The sequence below is a fragment of the Primulina eburnea genome, chromosome 8 (assembly GCF_022965805.1).
Source record: "Primulina eburnea isolate SZY01 chromosome 8, ASM2296580v1, whole genome shotgun sequence".
Classification (NCBI taxonomy): Eukaryota; Viridiplantae; Streptophyta; class Magnoliopsida; order Lamiales; family Gesneriaceae; genus Primulina; species Primulina eburnea.
The window spans coordinates 2,682,462-2,694,354 of NC_133108.1; the positions used below are offsets into that span (position 1 = coordinate 2,682,462).

At 34.8% G+C, this 11,893-nt stretch overlaps 2 protein-coding genes across 3 annotated transcripts; both read right to left on the reverse strand.

Moving 5' to 3' along the window:
* Positions 1 to 285: 285 nt before the first annotated feature.
* Positions 286 to 3,873, reverse strand: LOC140838389 (glutamine synthetase cytosolic isozyme-like). 2 transcript variants are annotated; one of them, XM_073204651.1, is made up of 13 exons: positions 3,668 to 3,873; positions 3,199 to 3,333; positions 2,291 to 2,330; positions 2,099 to 2,202; positions 1,974 to 2,022; positions 1,783 to 1,889; positions 1,604 to 1,691; positions 1,314 to 1,442; positions 1,152 to 1,226; positions 1,020 to 1,073; positions 902 to 939; positions 670 to 829; positions 286 to 589 (listed from the first exon to the last, which is right to left on the reverse strand). In XM_073204651.1, exons 2-13 carry the CDS (start codon positions 3,270 to 3,272, stop codon positions 437 to 439), a joined length of 1,071 nt encoding a protein of 356 aa, XP_073060752.1. In that variant the 5' UTR covers positions 3,273 to 3,333; positions 3,668 to 3,873; the 3' UTR covers positions 286 to 436. The 2 variants fall into 2 exon arrangements, with proteins under 2 accessions (XP_073060752.1, XP_073060751.1); XM_073204650.1 differs by lacking the exon at positions 3,668 to 3,873 and having other exon boundaries at positions 3,199 to 3,416.
* Positions 3,874 to 5,393: 1,520 nt separating this feature from the next.
* LOC140838388 (glutamine synthetase cytosolic isozyme 2-like) lies at positions 5,394 to 8,741 on the reverse strand. Its single transcript, XM_073204649.1, has 12 exons — positions 8,520 to 8,741; positions 7,525 to 7,564; positions 7,336 to 7,439; positions 7,205 to 7,253; positions 7,009 to 7,115; positions 6,830 to 6,917; positions 6,544 to 6,672; positions 6,382 to 6,456; positions 6,250 to 6,303; positions 6,126 to 6,163; positions 5,894 to 6,053; positions 5,394 to 5,804 (listed from the first exon to the last, which is right to left on the reverse strand). Exons 1-12 carry the CDS (start codon positions 8,591 to 8,593, stop codon positions 5,652 to 5,654), a joined length of 1,071 nt encoding a protein of 356 aa, XP_073060750.1. The 5' UTR covers positions 8,594 to 8,741; the 3' UTR covers positions 5,394 to 5,651.
* Between the last annotated feature and the right edge of the window lie 3,152 nt (positions 8,742 to 11,893).

Genomic DNA, 11,893 nt, shown 5'->3' on the forward strand with positions numbered 1-11,893 from the left:
CACGGATCATAATCTGTGAGACGGGTCAACCCTACCCATATTCACAATAAAAAGTAATACTCTTAGCATAAAAAGTAATACTTTTTTATGGGTGACCCTAATAAGAGATCCGTCTCACAAATACGACCCGTGAGACCGTCTCACACAAGTTTTTGCATAATAATTTTTAGATCAAAATCTAATTACAAGATACACCAAACATATCAACGAGACACAATCAACAACGGTATCACATAATTAACAGTCGATCGAATGTAACAGCCACTGTGGAACTTTGTCAATATATATCAGATTGAACGAAACTCGTGCTTTAGGGAACTGGATGCAAACGTAGTACAACAAGAAGTAATTTCTAACATAATAAAAGGATTGGTGTTCTTTCCAAAACAAGTTTCTTTGCAAATGAGAAGCAAAATATATGGCTCATACAAAATGTTCAGGGCTTCCCAAGCAATGTTGTTTCTGCAATCATGGATGTAACGATGTACGGGTCCATATTCGAAGCTGGCCTCCTGTCCTCGAAGTATCCTTTGCCTTCTTTCTCAGTGTCTCGACCAACACGGATGGAACCACCACGGCTTGCAACCCCCTATGCAGAACAATGCCGGCAAACTTTAATAGGTTGATTCATTTTGCACGATATTATGATACTAGAATGAGTTAATTTACCCATTCAAAGGTGTTGATGTCAGCAGTTTCGTGTCTTCCTGTTAGTCGACGCTCGTTGCCTTCTCCATAAGCAGCAATGTGCTCCTTGTGCCTCAGTCCTAGCTTTTCAATAGCCTTCTTGATGACTTCGTATCCTCCCTCCTTCCTCATTGACTTCGTGCTAAACCAACATTCATCGACAGAGATTTAGTACGAATTAATTAGAGATTCATTACAAAACTAGAAACATTACCTGTAATTAGTGTGAGCTCCAGCTCCATTCCAGTCGCCCTGTGTAAACAGATACAAGAAACGCTGTTTAATTCTCCAATTATACTATATATGATAAATTCAGTGGTGGAAAGGTTTACCTGAATAGGTACGGGATCAAAAGATAGCACCACCCCAGCAATCTCAGTGATCCTCTGTTCAACAAAAGAATAGACTTTTCAACGTGATCATCAATCTAATGGATATCTTTTACTTGACGGGAAATTTATTACCTCGAGAATGTAACGAGCAATCCACACCTCATCAGATGCAGCAATGCCAGCAGAGGGTCCAACTTGGAATTCCCACTGATAAAGCAGATACAGAACACATATACACAAACTTCAACACTTACTTAAAAGGTATGCATAGAATAAGAGGTGTTAGAAGTTTACCTGGCCGGGCATCACTTCACCATTGACGCCAGTAATGTTGATTCCAGCATAAAGGCATGCCTTGTAGTGTGCATCGACTATATCACGTCCAAAAGCTTTGTCGGCTCCAACACCACAGTAATATGGCCCCTAAATTGCAAGAAAGGACTGAAATATAGCGGATATAGAATTGGAAATGGGAGAGAAACACATGATCGACAATCCCGCATCAGCTTCTCAGCAAATTGTAGTTTTGGGATCGAATTATGCTATCAGGAAACAAAAAGGACAATCATACGGGTGATAGTCACCTGAGGTCCAGGATAACCACCAATAGGCCATCCAAGAGGCCACTTAACATTCTTTTGAAAAAGTGTGTATTCTTGCTCAATACCATACCTAAAACGAAAATTTTAAAAATAAAACAAAACAACTAAAAGAAACAGAGAAATGAATAGAAATATTCTGCACCAGAATGGAAAAATGGTACCATGGTTCTTCGGCCTGGAGGTCAGGATGGTCGAAAATCTTGGCTGCATTATATCTCTTGTTCGTTGGAATCGGGTCGCCAGAAGGAGTGTAACAATCACACAGCACCTGTAGTTTGGACACAAAATCATCACTTACTGAGTGGAGGCTTATGGTAAACAAAATTTTTGGATGGTACAAGAAGTAACTCACTAATATGTTATTTCCCCTCCTGAATGGATCCTTGAATATTGCTTGAGGACTGTTTCATCGCATCAAAAAATGCATTAATTGTTGAACCTTTACTTAGGAAACATACAAAACTTGAAGGACCATACTAAATGATGACTTCACTGTCTTCTCCTGGAGCTTGGCCTGTGCTCGACCCATCGTAGTTCCACTTGGGAAGTTTTGAAAGATCGGAAACAGGTCCCGGAAGAGTCTGCCAAAAACAAACAACTTGGTTCAATAACCTTATAACCGTGATGATGAACTCAGATAAACTATTGAGAAACGGAGGATTTGCGTACCCTTGCCTTACTCCTGATGTCAATTCCAGAACCACCAATCCTGCATATATTAATAAGACACCATACTTTCGCTTTAGCAATCATCGGAATAAGAAAGGTCACGCGTAAAATACATATTGGATTATTTGATGATCCCCTGACAAAATATATAGGCTAAAAACTAGATGTGATCCTCAAATGTTACATTTGAACACAGTTTTTTAAAAGACACTACTTCGTCCGATCAAAAATTATACTGCTGCTAGACTTGATTTGATCTCTCATGGAATAGAGCACCGTGAATTTGACTGAAGATACACCATAAAAACAGGAAGTCGCGACACAGCCCTCTTTTCTAGTTTTTAAGCGCATAAAATCAGCAGAAATTGTGTATATTCCAGAATAACAGTTTCCCAGTAGCCAGAATAATATAATAGGATAAGTAGAAAAATGCAAGGGCAGCCCGCGAGCAAAAAATAAAAATGTAACCATATTTTTGTATAAAAAGTCAAATTTTAACCTCCTAGGAACAGAGCCCCACCATTATGCAATCTCTGCTACGAGAAGAACAAAAAGCAGAGGCATAAACCAAAAAAACCATCACTTGTTCAAAACTTACAAATTAACTCCACCAAAGCGAAACTGCACAAGAAACGAGTAACGGGAAAAAAGAAAAGATGTATTCAAGTAGCGATGTATCAACCCAATATACACTAAGCATGAATCCATTCAATTAGATTCGAGTATCTCTGAGGATAGAAAATCTTTCAACCAGAGTGGACTTCAATCTTGTTCAGGAATCAAAACAATACGAAAATGGTGTAAATAATGATGACATAACACTCATTCTGCTTGAAAACTATGGAGAAACATATTAGTAAACAAACTAAGTCAATGTAAACTCAGAAAGCACAAAAGAAAACACTGACCAGATATACTCTGCAATGATCTTATCAGTGCATTCTGAGAGGTTGAAGCTGACGAGATCCGAGAGCAACGACATTCTTCAAGAATATATGCAAGTTCTCTTCAAACAATAAATTATTTGGGTCGGAATGCATCAGCTTCAAGAGGCACAAACCATTTTTATAGTGGGAATCAGCAGTTATCCATGAAAAATTATTTATAATAGATCAAATTCTTTAAAATATAGTTCCGACATATGAATATTCAAGAAGTGTGACGTGGGGGTTCGTTATATTTTTGGAATTGAAACATTTTTAAAATTGAATACACTTTTTGGAATTATAATATTTTAATTGAGCAGCGATTGATTCTTCTACCACGTCTTATATGTTTATGCATGTACAATAATAATATGTCCGTTTAGTACAAATCCCAGTTCTAAGTAAGCAGTAGTTAATCCAGTGAATCCATAAAGATCAGATCTTTGGGTACCTTTGGTTTCAATTATTACTGTAAATGCAAAGACCGCAGAAGCCAAATTCTTTCCTTTTCTTGAAACAACTGTTTGGAGTAATCTTTTCGCTTCCGAAATCAATAGGCGGGTGCAAAGAAAGTGGATCATCGTGCAGTAAGAGTGCAAGGTGCAGCGGAAAGTGGAGTTGCTGTGAGAAGAAAGAAAATAGACAGTGTAGAGGTAGCGACTCGGGGTTTTCCTACTTCAGTTTCATTAAAGTGTGAGGAAAAAAATGTATCATTAATTCATAATTAAATCATTGAATATTATCAATTATCTCACTTTTTAATTTAGTTATGGTGCGCAATAACAAAGTAAATACAATATATGAGTGACACCTCGTTGATGTACATAAAAATTGACACGGTTGATAAACAACATAACAAAACAGCCATAATTTTATCCGTCGACGTAATAAATAGAATGTAATAATTTTATCCGTCGACGTAATAAATAAAACATGGATTTTATTGATAGTAATTTACATTCATGACAATCTACTCAGCGACGCACTGCTCAGATCTCTCAAAGTCCTTGGTATTGGAAAACTGCAAGTTTGAGGATGGCAAGTTACCTCATGCTGTGCGAAAACTAGTGATGCTCAAGCATTTGAGTATAAGAAATAGCGTCTGCCATGAGGTACCAGAATTCGTCTGCAAACTTCCATGTTTACAATCAATGGATCTGCGAGCGGAACTATATATTATGTTACCAAATTCGATTGATAAGATGGGACGATTGAAGCATCTCTTTCTGACACACATCATGATAGGCAATCTTGATGGTGGGAGACTAAAACTCGATGGCTTAACGGAATTGGAGACATTGATTGGGTTCAATGGTGAGATCTTTTATTCTAACCATCTCCTCAAATTAACCAATCTCCGGCGTTTTTGTGGGTCTGTTATTGGTATAGAAAGCTTTTATGTGGTTGTTGATCACATAATTAAACTGAAGGATCAGATTTTGGAGGCAAGTTTAGAAATTTCGATGACAGATTTGACTTCTGAAGAAGGTTCACTTCTCATTGATTCGTTAATGCATTGCCCACTCAGTTATTTGAAAATTGATGGGGAATTGAGCAGAATGCCGAATTGGGACCCTCAGGTACTCCAGAATCTTAGCACTTTGATCCTTTATCGTAGTGTGATTTGGGAAGATCCGATGGAAACATTACAACATCTTCCCACGCTACGAAGACTTCATTTGTGATTTGAGGCATTTGTTGGCACAAAAATGGTTTGTCGGAGTAAAGGATTTCCTCAGCTCAAGAGTCTTGAACTTGGGTTTTTGACCAATTTAGTGGAATGGAGAGTAGAAGAAAAGGCCATGCCAAATCTGTCAGATCTCACTATCTATGAATGTCCAGAATTGATGATGATTCCAGAAGGAATGATTTTCATGGCTTCCATCACAAACCTGACCATTTTGGACATGCCCAGGAATTTCATTGAGCGGTTGAGAAGACAAGATTACCACAAAATCAGTTATATACCACTAATTGATTTGGGAGAACCTCCTAGCAGCCCTCTTTGATTTTTTACCAGCAAGCTAGTTTTCTTGAATAAAGGAAATTTGTGTACTGAAATTCATTCATGCAATTGGGAACTGCATTCCATAGTTGCTCCATCGGATGAACAAAAGCATTGATCATTATCTGAAAAATAAAACATTGAGACAACATTCACTTTCTTTCTTTTGACACACAGCTGAAATTTTGTGTTACTTTTATTAATAATCATGGTGTGGAGTTATTTCACAAACTGGATCAACAAGAGAGGAGAGCTCACTCAATCTTGTACATGATCCAAGCATGTATTACAAGAAGTAATATCTAACATATAACTACTATATGGAAAACAAGTAGACGAATTGATGTTCTATTCTTAAAAATGCGTTTCTTTGTAAATGTGAACAAAATAGCACTCCCAAATTCATGATAATGCTGCTCATACAAAATGTTCAAGGCTTCCCAAGCAAGGTTGTCTCTGCAATCATGGATGTAACAACGTACGGGTCCATATTCGAAGCTGGCCTCCTGTCCTCGAAGTATCCTTTTCCTTCTTTCTCAGTGTCTCGACCCACACGGATGGAAGCACCGCGGTTTGCAACCCCCTGTCCGAAACAATGCCAACAAACTTTAACTCGTTTGATTTTTTGTGCATGTAATACACAGTATACGATACTAGAATGCGTTATTTTACCCATTTGAAGGTGTTAATGTCTGCAGTTTCATGTCTTCCTGTGAGACGACGCTCGTTGCCTTCCCCATAGGCAGCAATGTGCTCCTTGTGCCTCAGTCCTAGCTTTTCAATAGCCTTCTTGATTACTTCAAATCCTCCCTCCTTCCTCATAGACTTCGTGCTAAACCAACATTCATCGACAGAGATTTAGTATGAATTAATTAGAGATTCATTACAAAACTAGAAACATTACCTGTAATTAGTGTGAGCTCCAGCTCCGTTCCAGTCGCCCTATGCAAACAAATTCAAGAAACGATGTTTAGCGCTCCAATTGTGTTTCATATCCAAATGAAAATTCGGTGGGGGAAAGGTTTTACCTGAATAGGTTTGGGATCAAAAGATAGCACAACCCCAGCAATCTCAGTGATCCTCTGTTCAACAAAAGAATAGACTTTTCAACACGATCATCAATCTCATGGATATCTTTCACTTAACGGGAAATTTATTACCTCGAGAATGTAACGAGCAATCCACACCTCATCAGATGCAGCAATGCCAACAGAGGGTCCAACTTGGAATTCCCACTGATAAAGCAGATACAGAACTCATATCACAAAACTTCAACACTTACTTAAAAGGTATGTATCGAATAAGAGGTGTTGGACGTTTACCTGGCCGGGCATCACTTCACCGTTGATGCCACTAATGTTGATTCCGGCATAAAGGCACGCCTTGTAGTGTGCATCGACTATATCACGTCCAAAAGCTTTGTCGGCTCCAACACCACAGTAATATGGCCCCTAAATTGCAAGAAAAGAGTTAAATATAGCAGATGACAGACTATCCCACACCGGCTTCTCAGCAAATTGTGGTTGTATGTTAAGCTTCAGACTAGTATTTCAGGTTTGAATTATGCTATCAGGAAATGAAAAGGGCATTCCTACGGGTGATAATCACCTGAGGTCCAGGATAACCACCAGTAGGCCATCCAAGAGGCCACCTAACAGTCTTTTGCAAAAGTGTGTATTCTTGTTCGATACCATACCTAAAATGAAAATTTTAAAAATAAAACAAATAAATAACAAGAAACAGAGAAATTAGTAGAAAATTTCTGCACCAGAATGGAAAATTGGTACCATGTTTCTTCGGCTTGGACATCGGGATGGCTGAAAATCTTGGCTGCATTATATCTCTTGTTCGTTGGAATCGGTTCGCCAAAAGGAGTGTAACAATCACACATCACCTGTAGTTGAGACAAAAAAATTATCACTATCTACTCAGATTTGGAAGCTAACGGTAAACAAAATTTTGATGGTACAAGAAGTAACTCACTAATATGTTGTTTCCCCTCCTGAATGGGTCCTTGAATATGGCTTGAGGACTGTTTCATTGCATAAAAAAATGCATCATTTGTTGAACCTTTTCTAAAGAAACATATTATGACAAAACTGGAATAGTCATACTAAATGATGACTTCACTGTCTTCTCCTGGAGCTTGGCCTGTGCTCGACCCATCGTAGTTCCACTTGGGAAGTTTTGAAGGATCGGTAACTGGTCCCGGAACAGTCTGACAAAACCAAACAACTTGGCTCAATAACCTTAAAACAGTGACGATAAACTCAAACTATTTGAAAATGTGATGATTTACATACCCTTGCTTTACTCCTGATGTCTATTCCAGAGCCACCAATCCTGCATATATTTGACACCACACTTTCGCATTAGAAATCATCAGAATAAGAAGGTTACGCGTAAAATACATATTGGATTATTTGATGACCCCCTGACAAAATAGATAGGCTAAAAACTAGATGTGATCCTCAGATGTTACATTTGAACACAGTTTAATAAAAGACACTACTTCATCCGATAAAAAATGATACTGCTGTTAGACTAGATTTGATCTCTCGTGGAATAAAGCACCATGAATTTGATAGAAAATAAACAATAAAACTAACCCTTTTTCTAGTTTCTTAGCGCATTGAGAGTGATTGCAGCTCCTAAAAAAATTATTAATTTACAAAGAATAATTTCTTTTAAATCACCAGGAAATTATATATCGAAGAATAACAACTTCCCAGTAGGCCAGAATAATATAATAGAAATAGTAGAAATTATGCAAGGGCAGCCAGCCCTCGAGCAAAAATAAAAAATAAAACTTTCAACCCCCTAATTACATTGAATCGTCGATTAGGCTAGCCGGACCAGAGCCCCACAGAATTATGCAATCTCTGCTACGAGAAGAACAAAATGGATAGACATAAACCAAAAAAACCATTGACTTTTGCAAATCTTACATATTAACTCCACTAAACAAGAAACTGTATATTAGCCAATATATACTACGTAGCAATCCATTCAAAAATATTTGTCTGTGGATAGAAAATCTTTCCACCAGAGTGAACTAACTACAAACTTGTTCAGGAATCCAAATAATACAAAAATGGTGTAAACAATGATAGCATAACACTCATTCTGCTTCAAAACTCTTATGAAAACAAAGAAAGCCAATGAAAACACAAAGATCCGAACGAATGCCGCAGAAAATACAAAGAGAACGAGCGTTGGAATGGCATAATGGAAGAGACCAAGGTTAGAAACCCCGGCCTCGCCGTTGTAACCAAAAAAGTACAAAGAAAACACTGACCAGATATATTCTGCAATGATCTTATCAGTGCATTCTGAGAGGTTGAAGTTGATGAGATCCGAAAGCAACGACATGCTTCAAGAATATCAGCAAATTCTCTCCAAAAAATAGATTTTTTGGATGGAAATGTATCAGTTTCAAGAGGCACAAGCCATTTTTATAGTGGGAAACCAGCAGTTGTTGGTTATATTTTTGGATTAAACATTTTTCTAAATTGAATAAAATTTCAAATTGAACAGTGTTGGTTGTTATAGTTGTTGTTGTAATTGTTGTTATCGATTATGTATGTGACAAAAATTTGTGTGAGACGGTTTTATGAGTCGTATTTTGTGATATTTTTTGTGATACAGATCTTTTATTTGGGTCATCCATGAAAAAATAATATTTTTTTATGCTAAAAGTATTACTTTTTATTGTTAATATTAGTATGGTTGACCCGTCTCACCTATAAAGATTCGTGAGACCGTATCACAAAAGACATACCCTACATATACACCTATATACACACATACATATCTAGACTACATTCTACGAATGACATATTTGGAAGTTTAACCTATAATTTTTCAAGCATGAAACGATCTCACAAGTTTATATACGTGAGACAGATCGATTAATATTTTTCACTTAAATCAACATATATCAGTAATATCACACAATATTTTTCATAACATAACTAACCAAATAAATGTAACGCTTACAGCATAAAAAATTTAATATTTTTATAACAAGATTCTATACCTATTGGGTGAATTGTCAAAAAGAAAACATATGCAAGATAAAATAGTGGATCAATCTCAAAGTTGACTTGGATTTTATACAAATTTTTAAAACTACTCTCACAAAAACGATGTCTTTATCAAGTTTTAATTTCATGCATTAAAAATAATCAAAGAAATTTTTAAAAATATTATTAAATAACACAATTTCTCCATCAATTATTGCCAAAACAAATCGACGTTTTACGTACCTAAACATAAAGTAACAAGTTTAAAATCAAAAGTAATTATTAAATTAAGACATCTAGCATTTCATGAACTTGATAGATGTGGTCCTGATTGTCTCATTAATGTTATTAATTTCCCGACCAACCCTATATTTTGTTGAACAATAATTTATAAAATATTCTAAATTTTGACATCTATAAACATTTAATTTTATTGTAAATAAAATCTAGAATACATAAAAAATTATTGTAAAAAATAGTATATACTATATTATTCAAAAAATTTAGGAAATTATTTTTGTAAACATCCTTTACAATTAGACATATTAATCCTTTGTTAAATCGATTAAAAAAACTTGAAGACCTATATATTTCAATACATCAAGATCTTATTTCTTCTAATACAATAAAAATTGTGATAGAATATTCATCAATGGAATCTCATTCAACTAATATACACGTAAGAAGAAGAATATTTCTTCGTAATTTTATATATATAATTTACAAAATAAAAGTCAACGAAAAACTCATTTTTTGTCAGTAGAAAATTAAAGTCTCTTTGTGGGCTGAGAAAATTGAGATAATTATCTCTAAAAAAAATGTAAAACATAAGAAAACTTTTATCAGTTGGTTGTGATAGAATGTAGTTAAAAAATTTTAAAACATAAACAATCATTGGTTTGATCTTAAAGGTGTGCTTGAGCTTGTGGAGTAAATGAGTATCTGGTCAATAGTCAGGAATTTGATTTACACCATCGATACATTCTCAAACATGTATGACTTGTCCGTCTGAGTTATCTGATGGACGTGGTTTTTAAGATATTACGTTAGTCGAGCGATTATTCAGTACGTCCCAAAGAGTAGTAACGGATGATTCTTACGTAATAAAATAATTAAAATAAATAAATAACCATTGTTTTATAATATATACGCTGTCATTATTCTAAGCTAAAATGAAATTAGCAGTTCTCTCATAAAAGTCCACATATTATAAAATGGCATGGAAGAAAAAAAATTTAAAACCAAAATGCTTGAAAAGATGACCAAATCGATATAGCATGGAATGTTGTTCAAAAGCCGTAGGGATCTGAAAGGACATCTTAAGCTGATCGTGAAAGGTTAACATTGACTTTTAAATATTTCAAAAATTAATTTGATTTTTTTTTTAAAAAATTTGAGTATAAGATAATTAGTATTATATAGTAATGACTGATGTACAATCTATATATAATTCAGCCTCAGGCCCACAATTTGCGACTTCTCGTCCTGGCATAACGGCTAGTGACACACCTAACGGTAAATTGACCTTCAGTCATCACTCTTTTTGTTCAGTGTTTGAGTACTTTTTTAGTACCATATTTCCACATGAAGTGTACCACATTTTGTATGACATAATACCACAATTTTGTGGGTAGGGAGTGAACCCAAAGAAATGTTTTGATTGGAGATTTTTCAACAACTTCCCCCACACCTGATTCATAATATGCATATGAAAATTTAAATTAAATATATTTCAATGATCAAAATTTACAGTTTTATATATAAGAAAACAAGGATTAGGCTTGTGAAATTATCAGTTGAATACAAGAATTGTCCCCATAATTCGCAAAGACTTATCTCGATTGGCCATTTAACTCCTTTTTTTTTGTCCCAAAATTAGTGCCCTTGTTTAATTTGAAAATTTTACATGTTGTTCAAACTTTATATTCTAGTTGTTCGATGTATTGGTTTATTTAAATTAAATATACAAGTTTATTTTACCAAAAAATAGTCGAGTTTAACCCATTAACAAATCTTGATATGCTAAGAGAGAAACTAATTGGACAACAATGTCAACATGACATCTATGTGTACTAGAATGCGACAAAGTCAATTTACCAATTACCAATCTTTAAAAAAAATTAATAAAAATAAAACTAGATTAATTTGTGGTAAAGAAAGATAGAAATAATAGCTCCCCCAAAAATTCAAACTAGCTTTTACTATCATGTTTGTTAATTATTGGAATAGATATCGCATATAATAATTAAACACATTCAAAGAAATTAAAAATTAAATAATTATGTTACGTTAGGTTATAGGCATAAAAATTTCTATTGTATTTAATAAATTATAACTCAATTAAATACTTAAAAATTGTCACTCTCTCTATGAAAAAGGAGTCAAATATTTTAATAAAAAATGAAGTAGACTAATTGAGTGATGTGATGATCAACTTGTCCATAACTTAAATTAATTTTGGCATACTTCATTAATCACCATGTGAAGAAGACTCACAGAGTATTGATAGAAGATCGTGTTTTCTTGACCACAACATCCGTATCTAAATATAGAAGTATCTTTTCTCTAGGGTTTTTTTAAAAAAAAATACTTTTAGATTGATGTGTGTTTGTTGTTTTTTTTTTAAAAAAAATTAGGAAAAACACAC

What these genes read in the sequence shown, in the direction of transcription:
- LOC140838389 (XM_073204651.1), bottom strand. Translation starts at nt 3,272, where the DNA reads ATGTCGTTGCTCTCGGATCTCGTCAGCTTCAACCTCTCAGAATGCACT. An exon ending in GACAGTGAAGTCATCATTTA is followed by an intron (nt 2,023 to 2,098) that starts GTATGGTCCTTC and finishes GCGATGAAACAG; the next exon opens with TCCTCAAGCAATATTCAAGG. An exon ending in TTGCTCGTTACATTCTCGAG is followed by an intron (nt 1,074 to 1,151) that starts GTAATAAATTTC and finishes TTTGTTGAACAG; the next exon opens with AGGATCACTGAGATTGCTGG.
- LOC140838388 (XM_073204649.1), bottom strand. Translation starts at nt 8,593, where the DNA reads ATGTCGTTGCTTTCGGATCTCATCAACTTCAACCTCTCAGAATGCACT. An exon ending in ACATCAGGAGTAAAGCAAGG is followed by an intron (nt 7,440 to 7,524) that starts GTATGTAAATCA and finishes TGGTTTTGTCAG; the next exon opens with ACTGTTCCGGGACCAGTTAC. An exon ending in TTGCTCGTTACATTCTCGAG is followed by an intron (nt 6,304 to 6,381) that starts GTAATAAATTTC and finishes TTTGTTGAACAG; the next exon opens with AGGATCACTGAGATTGCTGG.